Below are 20,401 nucleotides of genomic sequence, written 5' to 3'. Positions count from 1 at the left end.
TTGACTGAAAATATATGATGGCTATGTTTCTATCTGATGGTGAAATGTGGAGGATACCATTCAGACAATACGACCAAGACTTTGACTACTGAAACGGATGCCATCGAATGAGATGGACTGAACGTTTCCATTTCGATGTATATTTGCAAATAGAAGAAGGGTGCTGAAGAAGGGTTTTTGCTTCTCCAAATAACAGCCATAATCTGGCTGCTTCTGATCCTACACATGTCATCCAGTTCCGCCCTTCGAGCTAAGAGATCGAATGGGAGATTCATCACAAGTGAGAGGGGTGCACTGCTCTCATTGAAGGCTGGTTTATCAGATCTGGGAGGCCAACTCTTATCATGGAAAGGAGAGGCGGATTGCTGCCAGTCGAAGGGTGTCCACTGCAGCAACCGAACCATCCATGTTGTCAAGCTCGTTCTCCAATTTTTTTAGAAAAGGGGATAGTTTTCAACCTCTGTGACCGCGCACGACCAAATTTTCACAATATTTCAAGCTTATAAGCTGATTATAAATAAAAGAAAAAATAGTACGGAAATGAAAAGGAGAAAATGAAAAGTAAAGTCTATTATTGCTTCTATATCCATTCTTAGCAAAGATATCCAACACTATGATCTCAACACCTTGCTTGCCAAATGGATAGTCTCTCACACTGTAATAATAGGGATCATAATAGATGTATATCTACAAGGTATGATCTAATTAATGTTTTGTGCAAATTAAGGGAAGTCGTGAGTTTAAGATTTTAAGTTTACGTAATTTATTCCTCCAGCTCGTAGGCTACATGCACGCACAGATTCCATTCGATCATGGAAAGATGACTGGACAGTCTATACAGACCACAGCAGTATTGCGAGTGCCGTTCTGGTATTAGCCAGCTACGCGGGTACGCAGTAATGTAGGGAATTTGTCAACACGGATGTCTACGCGTTCAAACAGAACAGTATGACTATAAGAATTTTGTCTCATATCTTTCCATAGCATTAATTAACCACAAATAATGGTAGCATATGACAGCTGTGCGACAAAATTGCGTGGATGATATCATTCCGACGATCAATGTTGTGCAGTTGTCCGACTAATCGCGATTAGTCACGATTAGTCTTGCTTTTATGCTGCTGCCCTGCTCTTGCTCTGCTCTCCTCTGCTGCTGTTCTAGTGCTTGCTCTGCTCCTGCTTCAAGTAAGTCGCCAACTGACCATTATTTGTGGTGTTGATGCTTGCTGTATACTATGCACTATATAGTATACATATCATATCGGTCCTTGTATGTATGGACCGACTAATTGGACCTGATCGACGACTAATCGCGACTAATCACCTTGTCGGTGCTATGGCGACTGTATAACATTGCTGACGATACGACCAAGACTTTTGCGTTAGTTGACTGCTGAATGGATGCCATCGAATAAGATGAGCTGAATGAATGCTATGCTGATACTGCACTCATATCTTATACGTGCTGAAAATGGCTGCGGTGAGGTTCCTGCTTCTCCAAGGAACAGTCCTAGCCTGGCTGCTTCTGATCCTGCCCATGCCCTCAAGTTCCTCCCTTCAAGCTAAGAGCTCCAATGGGAGATGCATCACAAGTGAGAGGGATGCGCTGCTCTCATTAAAGGCCGGCTTATCAGATCCCGGGAACCAACTCTCATCATGGCAGGGAGAGGATTGCTGCCAGTGGAAGGGTGTTCACTGCAGCAACAGAACCAGCCATGTCGTTAAGCTCGATCTCCATGGTGACCGTGATTCTCCCTACGAACTGGGAGGTGAGATGAGCTCCTCCTTAGTTGGATTACAGCATCTTCAGTATTTAGACTTGAGTTGTAACAACTTCAGTAAGATGAGCTCCTCCTTAGTTGGATTACAGCATCTGAAGTATTTAAACTTGAGCCGTAATTACTTCAATAGTGCAATCCCAAAGTTTATTGGCTCCCTTAAAAGTCTTGAATACCTCGACCTTTCCTGGGCGGCATTTGGGGGGAGAGTGCCTCCGCAGCTAGGTAACCTATCCAAGCTCGCCTATCTTGATCTTAATTCAAATTACGGGGGCTTAAACTCGAGCTCTCTATACTCAGACAGCCTTACATGGGTGTCACATCTTTCCCTACTGAAGTATCTTGATATGAGCTCGTTGCATCTTAGCGCTGCAATAGACTGGATTCATGGAATTAGCAGCCTTCCGTCACTAGAAGTTCTTCATCTAAGTAACAGCCATCTAAGAAACACAAATACCATTCTCAGCCATTCTAATCTAACAGCACTTAAGGTATTGGACATCAGATGGAACTCCTTTCATGCTGCAATTTCTCCCAGTTGGTTTTGGCACATAAGGACATTGACTTATCTTGACCTCTCCTCGTGTGGCTTCCAAGGCCCAATTCCTTATGAGATGGGAAATATGACCTCACTTGAGCAAGTTTATATAGGTGACAACAATATTACGAGTATGATACCACCGAATTTGGAGAACCTATGTAACTTGAAAATTATGGATCTTTCATGGAGTAATATCACTGGGGATATAGGTGATTTGATGGACAGGCTTCCAAAATGTTCATGGAATAAGTTGTATGTGTTGGATTTTTCCGATAACAAATTGGGCGGGAACCTTCCAAATTGGTTACAGCCTCTAAAGAACCTGAGTTACTTAAATTTGTATGGTAACAATATCACGGGTCCTTTACCATTGTGGATAGGAGGGCTTAACAATTTGACTATATTAAATCTTGGTTCTAACCGGCTGGTTGGTGAAATAAATGAAGAGCACTTGGAAGCATTGACAAATTTACAAGTACTACAAATGTCTGATAACTCTCTTTCCATGAGGGTACACTCGAATTGGATTCCTTCATTCAAATTAAAGGTGGCCGGTTTCAGGTCATGCCAGCTTGGACCTGCGTTCCCATCATGGATTAGATGGCAAACGAGTATCGATGTTCTTGACATTTCAAATGCAACCATACATGACAATGTACCGGATTGGTTGTGGGTCGTAGTTTCAACAGCTTTGACTTTGGACATGTCAAAAAATTTATTAAGTGGCACATTACCAGCAAGTCTTGAAATGTGGGCGGCACAAATCATTGACCTTAGTAGTAACAGATTTGCAGGTCCAGTTCCACGTTTTCCAAGAAATTTACAGTATCTTGACCTCTCCAGAAACAATTTATCAGGAACACTACCAGATTTTGGAGCCATGGTGAATTTACAAACTTTTGCTCTTTACAACAATTCAATTTCTGGCAGTATACCATTTTCGCTGTGCCTCGTGCAATTCTTGAATATACTAGACCTATCAGGAAACATGTTATCAGGAGAGTTGCCCACTTGCAAAGGAGATCCTAGTCCGTACATATTTATGGTTGTACTCAACTTAAATAGCAATAATCTTTCAGGAGTTTTCCCGTCACCTCTTCAGATGTCCCGAGATTTAGTTTTCCTTGATCTTGCATATAACCAATTCTCTGGGAATTTGCCAGCATGGTTAGGAGATAAGTTGCCATCCCTAGCATTGCTACGACTGCGGTCCAATAACTTTTCTGGCAATATTCCCGTTCAACTTGCAGCGATTCAAGGGCTTCAATATATTGACCTTGCATGTAACCGCATTTCTGGTCAAATACCTGAGTCCATAGTGAACTTGAGTGTAATGGCTGGCTCCAACAGATATAGGCATTCCCTTGATGGAGTAGACGGATATGGAATAAGCGGCTTCGAATCAGAGGAGTATTCGGTGGTCTCCATGGCAGGGGAGTATATGGTGGGCTACATGGTAACTTATAGTTTCAATATGTCCTTTACAGAGACCACGTCAGTTCTAACCAAAGGGCAACAGCTTGAATTATCTAAAGGAATCCAGTATATGGTAAATATTGATTTATCATGTAACAATTTGACTGGACAAATTCCTCAAGGCATTAGTGCTCTGGTTGCTTTGAAAAGCTTGAATGTTTCTTGGAATCATTTAAGCGGGAGAATTCCCAATAACATTGGTGACCTCAAGGCATTGGAGTCCCTCGACTTGTCACATAATAAGCTATCTGAGGAGATCCCTTCAAGCATATCAGCTCTAACTTCTTTGGCCAGCTTCAACCTCTCGTATAACAATCTAAGCGGAACAATACCAACAGGGAATCAACTTCAGACGCTAGCACTTGATGACCCAGCATCAATGTATATTGGAAACATTGGTTTATGTGGGCCTCCACTCACAAAGGGGTGCCCTGGAAATGGAACAAGAGTTGATGAGCCTGAGCAGAAGGACAATGGGATGGTGAACTCCATCTACCTGAGCATGATTATTGGGTTCATCTTTGGCCTTTGGGTGGTGTTCTGCATTATGTTGTTACATAAGGGACTGCGGTATTCCTATTTCGCCTTTATTGATTACTTGTATCACACGATGTGCGTGCATGTGGTTGTCACTTGGAAGTTCTTGATGAGAAGGTAATTTTTAATTTTTTACATCGTGTGACACGTATAATTAAGCTATGTACTTGTAGTGTGTGTATGAAGCACCAGAGGATTGTTATCCTCTGTATAAGTATTACTGTATTAGTTAAAGTGTGTACGGTACAGCAATGTATCATTGTTACATGCATTGATTCTTGGCCTGCTATGTCTGTATGGTAATTTTAGAAGTACCTGCTGTGCAATACAACCAAGGTAACCATGCTTGGTATTTTCACGAACATCTCATGCGCACGCAACGTACGGTCTCGTGAATCAAGCTCAAAATTTGCCAAATGCCAAGCCCAACAGAGTAACGCGCGAACTTATCCGTAGGAATAGCAAGCAGGGTAAGGAGCGAAGGACACAGACCTGCGCGGCCGGTGAACTTGACGAGTTGCTCCTCCTAAAACAGCACCAGGGCTGACTGTGGAACGGGAACAACGACCTCCTAGAGCAGCCATGAGGAGAAGAGGGAGAGCGCGAAGAGGCATAGGGCCACAGAGATTGTGGCGCGTCCGACGGATCCACCTCCATGTACCACCCTCCTATCCTTGATGGCGCCGACGACCGAGAGCGACGGCGATGGGGCGACTCAATAGAAGTCTGTTGCGCCACTAATCTTCTACTGTTACGTCAGACTTCCACCATATCATCTGAGTCATCCAACTCTGAGGAGTTGTTTCCTCTAGAGAATCCCAATATATCCCAATATAGTAGTTCCACCAAGCACTTTAATACCTATACCTTTTAATCCTGTGTCGCCATCATTGCTGCTGTTATCCTCATGATCATCAAAATGCATCCCCCCTTGCTCCATGACTTCAATTACTGCTGCAATGTCTCTTGTATCAGCATCTGCAGGCAGCAAAGGCTGAAACGACGAGTAGTCTGCATTATCACAGTTTGAAGTGGTGATATCCATAAGTGCAGCCACAAGCATGCTCCTCCCTTTAGAATGATCTGAACCATCGAATGAAGATTTCTGTCTCAAAAAAGAAAATATGTTAGGTACAACGAACTAATTGTATCTCAAAAAAAGCAAGAGCCCAGAACATTAAAAAATTTGGCTGCTGCTTCTCATAAACTAAAGTACACCTGAGTATGATCATAAGCTAGGCCACAAGCTATACTCACTCAACATCTGAATACTTCTGTGGAATTAAACTATTGCAAGCTTGTACCAAACCGCGTTACGGCAATCAACCAAAGCCGAAAAAACAGGTTAAGGACCTGTCATTACTGTTATGAACGGCATATGGAATATGAAGTAAAGAATCAAACCGCAAAGGAGACACACGATTTACGTGGAAAACCCCTTCGATGTGAAGGGGAAAAACCACGGGCACCAGCCGGCAACAATCTCACTATCTCAAGAGTTTAGGGTTACACGCCTATGGCGGCTTACAAGAGAATCTGATAATCTCTCTCTCTTCCCTCTCTCTGAAACCCTAGCAAGGGTGTATGTATATATAGTACCGAAACCCTAGACAGGGGGTATTAAGCTGTACGGACTCTTGGTCCCGGGCGAGGATAGAACTCCGCCTCGCCTGACCCTGAGTCCTTCGTCCTAGAGTCGGATGCGCCAGGAACTCCGCCTCGCCCGACCCCGAGCCTGGGGTCGGATGCGCCTGACCCCTTGAGGGTGGATCTCCGACTCGCCCGACCCTGAGTCCAGGGGTCGGGAAACGCTCCGACTCGCCCGACCCCGAGTCCAGGGGTCGGGAGATACTCCGCCTCGCCCGACCCTGAGAGTGTGGGGTCGGGAAGGTCGGCCTTTATCCTGGAGTGAATTTGGAACAACTCCAACAAACTCCACCTTGAGACAAATTCATCTTGTATCATCAACCCTTCACCCTGAACAGAACAAAGACAGAAAAAACCACTGGTGCCAACAATAGTCTCTTGAACTATCCGATTAAACCAACTAAGCCTGAGCACAGCTCAAACTTAGTAACAGGAACAGGCTTTATCATCATATCAGCAGGATTATCATGAGTACTGATCTTGCATACCTTCAGCTTACCTTCTTCAATCACATCACGCACAAAATGATACTTTATATCAATGTGCTTAGTTCTTTCATGGAACATTTGGTCTTTAGTAAGGTAAATTGCACTTTGACTGTCACAGTGCAAACTTATGCAAGATTCAACTCCACAAAGCTCGGCGTACAAACCTTTCAGCCAAATCAATTCTTTGCACGCTTCACAAATCGCCATATATTCTGCTTCAGTAGTAGACAAAGCAGCAACCGACTGTAAAGTAGCCCTCCAACTCACAGACAACTACCAACAATAAACACATAGCCTGTAAGTGATCTTCGCCTGTCCAGATGAGCAGCATAATTTGAGTCCACATAGCCAATAAGACCCTCATCAGTTCTTCCAAACTTTAAACAGGAATGTGCTGTGCCTTTGAGGTACCTGAAAATCCACTGAACTGCCCTCCAATGTTCTTTGCCGGGATTAGACATATATCTACTAACAAGACTCATAGCATATGACAAATCTGGGCGAGAGCAAACCATGGCATACATCAAAGACCCAACAACACTAGAATAAGGAACCTTTGACATGTATTTAATCTCTGCATCTGTACTAGGACATTGAGCAGCTGACAACTTAAAGTGAGGTGCAATAGGAGTACTGACAGCCTTAGCATCTTGCATGTTGAAACGCTGAAGAACTTTCTTGATATAATTTTGTTGACTCAGAAATAGCAAACCAGACTTTCGGTCTCTACTAATTTCCATACCAAGAATTTTCTTAGCACTACCAAGATCTTTCATATCAAAACCGCTACTCAATAGTTTCTTTAACTTATTGATTTCATTCTTACTCTTGGCAGCAATCAGCATATCATCAACATATAACAGCAAGTATATAGGTGATCCATTAACATGCTTGATATATACACAGCTATCATACTTAGATCTTTTAAAACTGTGTGATAACATAAATGAATCAAACCTCTTGTTCCACTGTTGAGGGGACTGTTTCAAACCATGCAAGGATCTTTTCAACTTGCACACATATTTCTCCTTGCCAGGCACTATGAAACCTTTTGGTTGGTCCATGTATATGTCCTCCTCAAGCTCTCCATGCAAAAACGCAGTCTTCACATCTAACTGCTCAAGCTCAAGATCATGTGAAGCAACAACACTAAGGAAAGTGCGAATTGAACTGTGTTTTACCACTGGAGAGAAAACATCATTGTAGTCAACACCCGGAATTTGGCTGTAGCCTTTAGCAACTAACCTTGCCTTATACTTTGGAGGCTCGCTTGGAGATAAATCCTCCTTTCTCTTGAAGATCCATTTGCAGCGGATGGCCTTCTTATTCTTAGGCAAAGGTACAAGTTCCCATGTACTATTCTTCTCAAGAGATTGCATCTCCTCATGCATAACCGAAATCCAATTCTCAGTATCACCACAATGAATACCTTCTTTATAGGTTGCTGGCTCATGAACATTCTCCACCTGTTCAGCACAACTCAAAGCATGGTAAGACAAATTACACTCTTCAATAAGACGGTTAGGAGGTGCAACTATCCTTTTGGACTTGCGTTGAGCAATGGGTAAATCCTCTTCTGACTGCAAAATATGAGGAGTTTGCTGAACATTATCATGAGCATCAGCCGACCCCGAGGCCAAGGGGTCTGGCGCATCAGCAACAGCCGACCCCGGAGCCAAGGGGTCTGGCGCAGCAGCAACATCCGACCCCGGAGCCAAGGGGTCTGGCGCAGCAACATCCGACCCCAGAGCCAAGGGGTCGGGCGCATCCGACCCCGAGACCAAGGGATCGGACGTATCATCATCATCACGATCATTCTCCACCTGCATGCGCATACGCTGCAGTTCTTTGGCTGGGACTTGATCTGAGGGCAGGCTGTCAGTAATCTTCACAGATTCATTGAAAACAACACTTCTGCTTATAAAAGTCTTTCCTGTTTCCGGGTTCCACAATTTATAGCCTTTGACACCCGAACTATAACCAAGGAAAAGACACTTAACAGCTCTAGGCTCTAATTTTCCATTATCAACATGAGCGTAAGCAGTGCATCCAAAAACTTTCAACTGTGAGTAATCAGCAGGCGTACCAGACCATACCTCAATGGGAGTTCTTTTATTTAGTGGAATAGAAGGCGACCTGTTGATCAAGTAACAGGCAGTATTAGCAGCTTCAGCCCAAAAATGCTTGCTCATCCTGGCATTGGACAGCATGCAACGGGCCTTGGATATGATGGTTCTGTTCATGCGTTCGGCCACACCATTCTGTTGTGGAGTATGGGGTATGGTGTGATGCCTAACAATGCCTTCCGATCTGCAATAATCATTAAATTCACGCGAACAAAATTCTCCACCATTATCAGTACGAAGCAATTTCACCTTCCTTTCAGTTTGCCTTTCAATCATGACTTTCCAGTCCTTAAAAGCAGCAAAGGTATCATCTTTCTGTTTCAGAAAATAAGGCCAAACCCTTCTAGAGTAATCATCAATAATTGTAAACATGTAACGAGCACCACCAAGCGAGGACTTACGGGAAGGACCCCATAAATCAGCATGAATATAATCAAGAGTACCTTTAGTTGTGTGAACTGAAGTGTTGAAACGTACCCTTTTATGCTTCCCAAAAATACAGTGCTCACAAAACTTCATTTTACTCGAAGTGCAGCCATCCAGTAGGTTTCTCTTCATCAATTCTGCCATACCATGGTGACTCATATGTCCCAGACGCATATGCCATAGGTTAGTTTTACTAGGTTCCTCATTAGTAACAGCAGCAACAGCGGAATCAGAACCAGGTAAAGTACACCCTCTAAGGACATATAACTTTGCAGAATTGAGATCACCTTTCAAGCAGACAAGATTACCTTTTGATACCTTCAGAACACCATCTGAACCGGAATATTTGTAACCTTTTGCATCAAGCGTGCTCAATGAGATAAGATTTCTGGACATCCCTGGTATATACCTGACGTTTTTTGAGAGTGCGTGTCATGCCATCATGAGTCTTGATCTGAACTGATCCAATCCCCACAATGTCACACGGGCTATTATCTCCCATCCGCACAACATCCCCTTTCTGCACAGGCTTATACGAGCTAAACCAATTTCTGTTAGTGCAAATATGAAATGAACATGCGGAATCAAGAATCCATTCATCATGACCAGCAACACAATCGGCAAATACCACCAGACTATCTCCAGATTCTTCATCAGACACGGCAGCAGCAACGGAGACCTTACCAGCCGACTTGTTTTTCTTCTTCTCCTTATTCTGTACTTTTCTGCAATCCTCAACAGTATGATTTGTGAGCTTGCAATAAACACAGAATTTTTTGTTACCATGCGGCTTGGACTTTGAACGGCCTCTCCTTTCATAGTTTTTCCTTCCATCATCATTGGAGGATCTGTTATCAGTTCTGCCTCTCACAAGCAAAGCATCGCCCTTGGAGGATGACGTCCTATCATTCTGCACCATACCTCTCATCTTCTCCCTTGACTGGAGAGCCTCATAAACTTCCTTTAAGATTAGTTCATCACGGCTCAAGAGTATGGTGTCACGAAAATTTGCATACGAAGTTGGCAAAGAACATAACAGTAAGAGACCTAAGTCCTCATCATCATACTTCACCTCCATTGATACTAGATCGGCGACGATCTTCTTGAATTCAGCGATGTAGCTCATCACTGAATCTTCTTCCTTCATCTTCAAGGTGAACAGTTTCATCTTCATCTGCATCTTACTGGTTAGATCCTTGGACATACAGATCGATTCCAGTTTCAGCCATAGTTCTGCAGCAGTTTTTTCTTTTAGACACTCCTGCTAAATATCGTTATGAAGATGCAACTGTATTAAGACGAGCGCCTTCTGATCCTTGCGGATCTCTTCTGGAGTCCACTCAGCCTTCCTCTTCCCGAAGCTATCCAGCGCCTCATCATAATCATGAGTTTGCGCCAGAATCCCCCACATCTTGACTTGCCATAGCGAGAACCGCGTGTCGTAGTTCAGCAGCGGTAGATCGAACTTCATCGACGTCGACATGAAACCAAACAGAAACCAAGGCTCTGATACCACTTGTTACGAACAGCGTATGGAATATGAAGTAAAGAATCAAACCACAAAGGAGACACACGATTTACGTGGAAAACCCCTTCGATGTGAAGGGGAAAAACCACGGGCACTAGCCGGCAACAATCTCACTATCTCAAGAGTTTAGGGTTACACGTCTATGGCGGCTTACAAGAGAATCTGATAATCTCTCTCTCTTCTCTCTCTCTGAAACCCTAGCAAGGGTGTATGTATATATAGTACCGAAACCCTAGATAGGAGGTATTAAGCTGTACGGACTCTTGGTCCCGGGCGAGGATAGAACTCCGCCTCGCCTGACCCTGAGTCCTTCGTCCTGGAGTCGGATGCGCCAGGAACTCCGCCTCGCCCGACCCCGAGCCTGGGGTCGGATGTGCCTGATCCCTTGAGGGTGGATCTCCGACTCGCCCGACCCCAAGTCCAGGGGTCGGGAGACGCTCCGACTCGCCCGACCCCGAGTCCAGGGGTCGGGAGACGCTCCGACTCGCCCGACCCCGAGAGTCTGGGGTCGGGAAGGTCGGCCTTTATCCTGGAGTGAATTTGGAACAACTCCAACAATTACCTTCTTGCCGCGCGTGGGCTGGTACAAGAAGATGAACCAGAGGAGGCAGGGAACCGCGTGCAGGCACCCGATAACGGTGGGCGCGACCCAGGGGGTCAGCCACCAGGTGCGCGAGGGCCCTGGCAGCCTTGGCCTGTGTGGCCTCCCGCATGACGCTGTCGAGCAGCCAGTCGACGATGGCGCCTCCGCCCGTGGAGACAATGGCGGCCCGCTGCGCGGCACTGGCGGCGGTGATGTCGGCGAGCAGCACGGCCACACGCAGCTCGAACCCGGACCGCACCTCTTGGTTGGCCGACGAGAGCACGGACAGGAGCGACTTCCAGAGCACCCGCGCGGCGGTCAGCGTGTGCTGCATCCGCTCCACGACGCGCCCCGCCGAATCCCTGGACCTGTGCAGCGTCTCCTCGAGGTTGTCGGACTGGACCAGATGTCTGTGTACTAATAAATAATTAGGCTCACATGTTAACGAGATTAAGTTGGATCAAACAAAAAATGGACAGTCCTCACTTCAGATATAGGTGTATATATATATATATATATAGATAGATAGATAGATAGATAGATAGATAGATAGATAGATAGATAGATAGATAGATAGATAGATAGATAGATAGATAGATATAGATATAGATATAGATAGATATAGAGAGAGCTGTTTATTTGTGGCGAGTTATTCTGTAGCCGGACCCAACAGACCCAGCAACCAGCATCCCAGTCCACAAAGCTAGAAGTTAAGCCAAGCCGAGCGGCGCCCGTCCGTGGGAGCAACGGTGGCCCGCGGCGACCCTGGCGGCGGCGCGACGTCGTCATGGTGGCTCTGCGGCGCCTCTGCCACTACCTCCCATTCTCCTCGCGATGGTCGCCATGGAGCGCGGCAGAGCCAGAACTTCCCAGCCGGTTCGTGGTGTAGCTCAAGCTGTGGTTCCCACTTCCCAGCGAGCTGGTACACGTGGATGTCGGCGTGCGAGGATTTGATGCTGGACTTCTTTGTCCAGGTAATCTCACGATTCTTGCATGTTGTGTATGTATTCTTTTGCAGATTAACTACGGGTGTGAACCGTTTGATGCTGGTGCACACTCTGTGTTTGAGTAAATGGCCCAACGAATCTGAAGACCCGCGCAGGCTGAGCATCGCTGTTCGTTTTTCTGTGGTTTGTGCAGATCAGCAGAGGGAGCAAGAAAATTGTTCAAATCGGAGCTAGAGATGAAAATATGAGATTGAGATGCTGTGTCATATACAGGTCTGAGCTTCTCTATTCATCCTGCAGGTCTTTTCTCAGACGCTCATGAATCCAGTTCTGATGAATATCTTTAGACTTTTTTTGTTTGTGAAAAATCTGATTAGCTAGCGACATGTGCTTATTGGATTTCACAGTGGAGAAAAAACATTTCTTTTACAGGTTCTTGATCTTGCATGTCATAGATGCTGCCAGCAAGGTGTCAAGCTCTGTTTCTGTTGCAGAGCCTTAAATTCGTTTGATTTTTCAGATTTGTAGGAGGAAAGTTATCTACCACTAGTGGTGCCAGTTAGCTTGTGATATGTTTGCTTGGAGTATGGTTTTCTTTGCATTCTCATAGATATGGTAACCTGCTCTTAGTTTCATAATCTCAGCCTGTTTCATTCGTGGGAGCCGGCGAGTATGGTTTTCTTTTGTTATGAAGTCCTCACTTATTCAGAGCAGCATTTTTTTATTTTTCATCCTTTCAGATGGAAAATTTATTTGTTCGACAGTTCTGTTATAGAAGGACCTTGCAATCCCAACATGAGCAAAATGATATCTCCAGAGCTACCAATAACTGTGAAAAATGTAGTAAATGGTCGTTTCATGTTACTATATGGACATATTCTGAATGTATTTCCTCCAAAATGTGCTTCTTCATTTTACTGTATACTACAGTGCTATGGGTTTCATGCAATTATATGGACATATTGTGAACCAAATTGTGGTAACTCCGGATCATAATTATTGTCTTCAACCATACAAATTACCGAAACTGTTTTTCGTTAAATTTGTTTCATTATTTAGTAATTTGTTCCTTGGAACAGCTTAATGTTGGATTGTGGTAACTCTCTGTCCTAATTATCAACTCGAGTACATGGTAAAGTTGTCATGGCTTTTTGGTAACTGGTTACTCAGTACACCATGACGATACACCTGTGCCGTCACTTCTCAGTATTTACCATAGTTTGCATGAACTAGTGCTTCTGTAGTTATGTGCTTCACGCATGCACACTCGAGCTCTAGCTTGTATTCTCGTAACACTTGCACATGCCTCGTGAAAAAAGAAAAAACACGTACAAACCGTGTTCATACATTCCAGTAACCCGTCCACTTGCTTGCATGCAATCGTGAAGTCGAATTCCAAAAAAAAACATAATGAACGAATCAACGTGAATTAATTACTTGGTCGTAGCTTGTATTTTGACCATACGGAGAATCCGTATAAAGTCGATCATACGGAGAATCTGATTGCCATATCAACCAGATCGGAAGTTTCGTCCTCACCTTGATTACGTAACAATTACCTTAACATTGATTACCATAATAACCTTCGGCTCCTGATGCTCGGCTCGCTCGCTTGGTGGGCTCGCGTACAGGCCGGATCGAATTGCTGGGAGCCGTGGTGGGCAATCCTGTTGCGCCAGATGGCCTGGCTACAGGCCGGTCATGTATACTCTCCGTGTGTATACACACGTACATACTATACGTCTATTATGCACCTGGGTGCATCCTCCACTCTCATGAGACAACCACTAGCTAATTTTCTTCTTCCCACCTCTCAAAGTTAGCCACGTGCAATAAAAGACAACCAGCAACATGCATGCATGCGTGAAATTTTTTGTTGTTTCAAATCTTTAAAACAATTTTTCTCCTAAACCGTAATCTGTTTGCTGCATCTTACTCAAAAAAATATGCTTTACAAAACTAGATCTGATATGAATATATTTTATATTATTTTTGCGAGTTGCATCTCTGTGTAGTACCAATTGCAACTCTATCTACTAACGAGTTGCAACTAGTTATAACTCTGTGTATTATTTGCATCTGATCACTATAATCACGTCAAGTTGCAATTCTGAGTTGGAATCATATCTGGTTGCAACCAGATTAGCAATTGTGTTGCAACTGAGTAGTAACTAGGTTGCAAAAGGTAGTAACTGGTTGCAACCAGCAACAATTGTGTAATAACGACTTGCAATAAGTACCAACTGAGGTTGCAACTGTATAGTAACTTGTTGCAACTAGTACTAATAAATAGGATAACAACTAGGTTGTAACTGGTTTAGTGGTAACTATGCTAAAACCGATGTGCAATTGTGTTGCAGCTGTGTTACGACTACCAACCGGTTTGCAAGTGAGTAATAGCTAGCTGCAATTGAGTAATAACAGGTTGCAGTTCTATTCAGTAGGAGTTGCAAGCATATCTGGTTGCAATCAGAGTAGTAACCAGGTTGTAACTGAGTAGTAACTAATTGCAACCAGAAGTAATAGGGAGACACTAGATTATAACGAGTTACAGGCTGCAACCAAGTTGCAATTGTTTTGTGGACGAGCTTGTAACTCGTAGTACAACATAGTCGCAATTACATACTTCAATAAAAACTTCATCAAATATAGTCTTCATGGAGCTCATTTTGTTAAGCATATTTTTTCCAACCAACTACTTCAAACGGATCTAAAATCGAATTTGTGGTTTAGGAGATATTGCGTTTAGTTTCGAATCAAGAAAATATTCCTTGCATGTATGCTTTCTGGTGGGTGTGTTGAGATGTGAGGTCGCTTAATGTAGTTGGTTGTCCCCATTTAATTTCACATGCGCGAGCCTGAACTTTTCTTGGTGCGTGGACCAGGTAGCGCAGGAGGACCTATGTATTTATCGTAAAGAATATATATATATAGACCTATTTATCAGGAGCCGGTCACAGAATAGGTTATTTTGGGGTGTTTGGGAGCACTTCACTTCACCAAAAATCACTCCACTCCACCAACTCCAAAAAAATCGCAGCCAAACGCGTTCGGCTCCAGCAACTCCGGCTCCAGGAAAAAAGGTGGAGCAGGGGGTAGATCCACGTTTTTGGTGGAGTACCTCAAGAGGTGCTCCAAAAATCCGCTTTACAGACCTCCTCGTGGAGTTGGTGGGTATTTACCCACCACTGCCACTCGTTACACAATAACGGTTCACGAAATAAAAAAGCTCTCGTCGCTCCCTGGCGCGCGCCGCCCGCTCGCCGCCCGGCCGCCACCCGCCGCCTGCCGCACCCGCTGCGCCGCCCGCCCGCTCGGCCACCGCCGCGCTGCCCGCCCGCCGGCGCGCCGTGCCATTCGAGGTGCCATTCGGCCGTCGAGGTGCTCCAGTTTTTCTTTTCCTTTACACTGATTTAGATTTTTTTTCCATAGCTTTTGTTGAGTCGTTGCCCTCTTAAATCGAAAACACAGGTTCGTATCTTTTCTTTCTCCCCAGAATCCATTGAACGTGTACTGAAACCTGCATTTGGAATCTGAAGAAAAAGCTTGCAAATGGCAACCACATGAAACTTTGATATTGGGCTTCAAAATGGGATGAAACTTGGTGAAAGTTGACATTTCGGTTTTGTTGGCACTAATTGCAATGTCAGTGTGTCCTGTAGTTGCTTACAGAAAGATATAAAATTGCAACAGCTGAAATCTTAAGTTCTCAGTTAAGCCACTTGTGCTTTCTTATGGGAAGCTGGTTCAATCATGTCCACACTCAACCGAATGAGAGAAGTTTTTCGGTATTTGGAAGTCTGGAGTTTGGACTGTGGGCAGCTGCGCCAACATCCATGAGCAGGATAGGATCGGAAGCGCAAGGTGTCCATGTACTGCTGAAGAAAAGGAGAAGAAAGGAGAAGAAAGGAGAAGGAGAAGAAAGGAGAAGGAGAAGAAAAGGAGACTGACAAGTGGGATCCATTCACATGGGTATAATAGACCATTCACAACAAGTGCTAATGTTTTTGGAGCTGGAGTACTGCTATTAGCCAAACACGTGCAGCAGCTCCATGTTTTTTTGGAGTTGGTGGAGTGGAGCTAGGAAAATGTGGAGCTGGTGGAGTGGAGCTGGTTTTTCTAGAGTGGAGTGCTCCCAAACACCCCCTTTGTAACCAGACCGTCCAACCGTCCGATCGGCATCCGGCCCACGAGCCGTGCGCGGTGCACCGAGCGAGCCGGCGAGCCGAGTCCAGCGCGAGCGGAGTAGCCAGTCGATCTTTTCTTTTTCGCTCCTTCCTTTCCCCGTGCCATCCACCTAATCTGCTCCGGCTTCCCCTCCCCGTGCGGCTCATCCACCACGTTATCCAGCTCCGTCCCCCGTCCCCAATATTCTCCGCTGCCGCCACCACCGCCCAAAATCTCGCTCGTTCGCCGCCGGAGATGCAGATCTTGGCGGTAGGGAGAGGTAGTGGAGGCGCTCCCCTCGTCAGCGGGAGCAGCGGTGATCCGGCGGGCGGCGACCCTAGCGGCGGCTCAGCGGCATGCTGGCTCTGCGTCGCCTCGGCGGCTACCTGCCACTCTCTTCGCGACGGTCGCCGTGAAGCGCACGGAGCCCAAGCTTCCCGGCCAGTGCGTCATCGATGTACCCTTGGATCTCGGAGATAGGATCCTGAGGTGAGCACCCACAAAGATATGCCTACACATTCAATCTCGAGTGAATTCCCTCTGGTTTAGGAGATGAATCCCTTTGGATTCGATTTATTGTTTTACTGTGCATCTATTTGTATTGTGTTTTTCCGTCGATCTGATTACCGACAAGGGATTGGGAGTGCTATTGGATTGGGCATCAATTTCCCCCAAATTGTTTCAGATCACTGGCAATTTTTAATCACCAGAGTGCAACTTACACCAGGATGAGAGATGACGCACGCTCTCTGTTTGCGTAAATGCCCCAGCCAAGCTGAAAACCAGTACATGCAGAGCACGGGTAAGCAGAGTACATGCCAAGCTGGATTAGGAGTGCTATATTGTTTGACTTTGAACTGTGTAAGAGACTATTCTTAAAGTAATTTTTCCTTTATATGGACCCTGATTATAAACGAAAGAATTTCAAAATAACTCTGTGGTAAATATATGAAGCTATTATGGTAAATACCGTTGTGGTATTATTAACGCTACTGGTAAATACTTTGTGGTAAATCGGTGACGCTTTTCTGGTAAACACTTTGTGGTAAACCGATGATAGTATTCTAGTACATACTGAGGTAAATCGTAGACGTTATTCTCGTAACTAGTTTGAGGTAAATGGATGACGCTATTTTGGTAAATACTTTGCAGTAATCTGTAATCATGTGGGACAAGATGCACTTAAGTGTTGATTTTTCCCCCTAGCCTAGCAGTTCTGTAGTTGCACTATGCTCTGAACCCTTACCACCCCGTGAACAGAGTCTAGAAGCTCCCTGCTGGACATGAGTCGGCTCGATCTTGATCTTTGCTGATGGTTGTAGTCAAAGTAAATACTTCTTTTTTCTGAAATCAGTGTGTACCCAACACTTTTTCTGAAAGCAATGTTTTTTGTTCTCAGACACACCAATTCAATTATGCTGACTTTTGTATCGCTGTCATTATTTGTGCCCTGGCACCTGTGGTAAATCACCTGCCACAGTCAGTAATTTACGTTCAATTTTGTTGTGTTACTATACATATGGTTCATTGGTGCTTGTGCGCTTATTTGCTCACTGTTCGTCCAATTTTTTTAGCGCTTTTCCATGGTGCGTGGTGAGCCACCCAAAAAAAATCCACTTTACTTAGTCGGATTCCCTTTGGATTAGAAGCAGATTAGCTCTAGATTAGCAGCTTCGTTGACCCTTGCCAGTGGTAAATTGGTTTATGCCTAATCTGCATGCATATATGCTATTAGCCATCTAAACACTTGTTACAGATGTGAAATGAACGTACTTTTTAACTATTCTCCTCGTTATTATGAAGTTTTCAGGTGATGAGGCCTTCTGCCAAGTCCTGGGCAAGATGCGCTCACTAAGGAGCAGCTAATAGGCACGGTTGAAATCTGAATTCAATATCTGTGGCCAGCTAGCTGCAACAAAACGAGAGAAGCTCCAAATAAATGATTTTCTCAAATTCTGGAAATGTTGTTTACCTGCTATACCACCCCATCAGTAAGGCTGGGAAAATGAAATTTGCTCCCAGGTGATTCAGGAAGGCAGAAGCAAAGTGAACGAGTTACATCTCAGTATATGACAGTACACTTGCCACTTGCCTGTGATTTTGTGAGGCCGTTACTGAAGGCATAGTCGTAATTCTATCTGGTGTATTGGATTCTAGTAAACTGGACACCATTTTACGTTAACTTTTATGCCATTGCTGTAAATGTCTTTGTTGTAAATACTTGACACCATTGTGGTAATTCTACGTTAACTGGGTATTGCTTTGTAGTAACTTGATCACGCCATTTTGTGGCCTACGCCATTCTCGTAAATGAGTTGTGTTTTCTCTATAGAATACCAGTCATGTATTCTCGTAATCTGCGTGTACGTTGCACGAGTTCTGGACGGAGCTATTTTGATTACGAGAATCTGGCTGAAATCTCGATCACATCGGAACGTAATAACTCTAGCTGTAAACCTAGCGCTAATTACGTCCTAGCTGTAAACTTGACGCTAATTACGTCCTAGCTGTAAACCTGACGCTAATTACATAATGAAAGCTCCCTGGATGCTCGGCTCGCTCACTCCCTGAGCTCGGCTACAGTCCAGATCGGCTGCAATGCGTGGGCCTAGCGGGTCTCCTGTGACTAATCAGAGGGTGACAGGTGGCCTGGCTACGGAATAGCCTATTCTATAGCCGGCTACGGAGTATACTCACTGAGTTCGAGCATAGTTGTTCCAGGAGTGTAGTATATCTGCAAATGGAACACAGTGGCAGTGTCCAGGATGAGATCACGATAAACAAGTAGATCACGGTATACCATATTCAAAGTTGCAACAGCAAAAATGCTAAATAGACAAAACCTTTTGTTATGCCAACTTCGTCCAAAGAAGCAAAACTTGCTAGTACTATTGATTTACGTGCTCCATTTTGTGAAAACAATATGCAGGTTCTATACCATATACTTAAAAAAAACAGAGAACTGAGCATAGACAATTTTCTTTTAACCAAGCATAAACAGTGGAATGACAATCCTAGCAAATGAGATCAGACTGAAGAAAACTTTGTGAAGCATCAAAGAGAGCTTGCCTCTTGTGTATCTCTGCTACTGGTCACAGGTTTATCTTCATTGTTCTGCAGCAAGATACTTCGGAAGGTGGAGTTATGTACGTTTTTTATGATGTGCCATTTTACAGGAAAGCTGCCAATCCATTTATTCTTCCTGCACCAAAAGTCCATGTCGTTTTGGTAGTCAACAGGGCCAACCATCTCAGCAACTCCACAGAAATGTGAACTTCCGTTGACCTGTTAGACCATAATATTGGACTCAGTAATTCAAGTTCAAGAATATGGAACCAAATGAAAGTGGTCAAACACCTTAAATTAATATCAACTCACCGAAAAGAACAGCAAAACTGGGCACAAGGTAGAACTACTTGCAGCTATCACTTGAGCATCTCTGAATGCAGTATCCAGCTTCAGGTTTCCAACAGAGGATGTCGACCACACACCATACTTGATAGATTTGTGAATATCAGCCTCATTGTAGGACTTTATAACAAAGAATTTTGCATTTGTATACACCACTTGGAAATCATCTCTGTTATACTGATCAGTCCTAATGATTATTCTACCCTCTGGGTTGCCAATAAGGAGCCTTGAAACAAACGATCAGTTTATAATATACAAAAGACTAGCAATAGCGATAGGAAAGCTAGACGCAACGGCCTCATAAGAGGGGCATACATGCTTAAAACAGAACAAAGAGATGCGTCGGGACTGTCGCAGCAGCATTAATACACATCAAAAATGATGTATTCACATGTCAGTCACAAAACTAAGCATAGTTCATATATGAATCATGAGAATGTACAATATGCACAGCTACAAAAGAATAAAAATTAAATAGTAAAGGGTTGCAATGAACAAAAAAAACTAATAGAAAAAAGGGTGATGATCATCTCGACGGTACTGAAGGATTTCGTCGGGCAGCGCCACAACCTTGTTCTGCTTATGAAAAGTGAGGTAATACAAGGTCCCAGCACGCAACTCTTTTGATCGTTCCTGAAATTAAAGACATATAGCCATGAAAAGTAAGAAACTGCATGCGAAAGGGTAAAGTCTTGGGAAAAGACTTACAACAGCGATGCTAGTGTGTAGTGAGCCATGGCCATCAC

General features: G+C 44.3%; 1 protein-coding gene and 2 long non-coding RNA genes across 3 annotated transcripts; all 3 read left to right on the top strand.

The window, feature by feature from the left end:
• Positions 1–1,053: 1,053 nt before the first annotated feature.
• LOC117866694 (receptor-like protein EIX2) lies at positions 1,054–4,621 on the top strand. Its single transcript, XM_034750965.2, has one exon. It carries the CDS (start codon positions 1,472–1,474, stop codon positions 4,451–4,453), a length of 2,982 nt encoding a protein of 993 aa, XP_034606856.1. The 5' UTR covers positions 1,054–1,471; the 3' UTR covers positions 4,454–4,621.
• A 7,130-nt stretch (positions 4,622–11,751) lies between these two features.
• Positions 11,752–12,989, top strand: LOC117833686 (uncharacterized). Its single transcript, XR_004635527.2, has 2 exons — positions 11,752–12,104; positions 12,271–12,989. It is a non-coding gene; the product is annotated as an uncharacterized lncRNA (long non-coding RNA).
• Positions 12,990–16,739: 3,750 nt separating this feature from the next.
• On the top strand, positions 16,740–18,515 carry LOC117833935 (uncharacterized). Its single transcript, XR_004635598.2, has 2 exons — positions 16,740–17,046; positions 18,048–18,515. It is a non-coding gene; the product is annotated as an uncharacterized lncRNA (long non-coding RNA).
• Positions 18,516–20,401: the final 1,886 nt, after the last annotated feature.

The sequence above is a fragment of the Setaria viridis genome, chromosome 8 (genome assembly GCF_005286985.2).
Source record: "Setaria viridis chromosome 8, Setaria_viridis_v4.0, whole genome shotgun sequence".
NCBI classification, from domain to species: Eukaryota; Viridiplantae; Streptophyta; class Magnoliopsida; order Poales; family Poaceae; genus Setaria; species Setaria viridis.
This window is presented reverse-complemented; position numbering and strand designations above follow the sequence as displayed.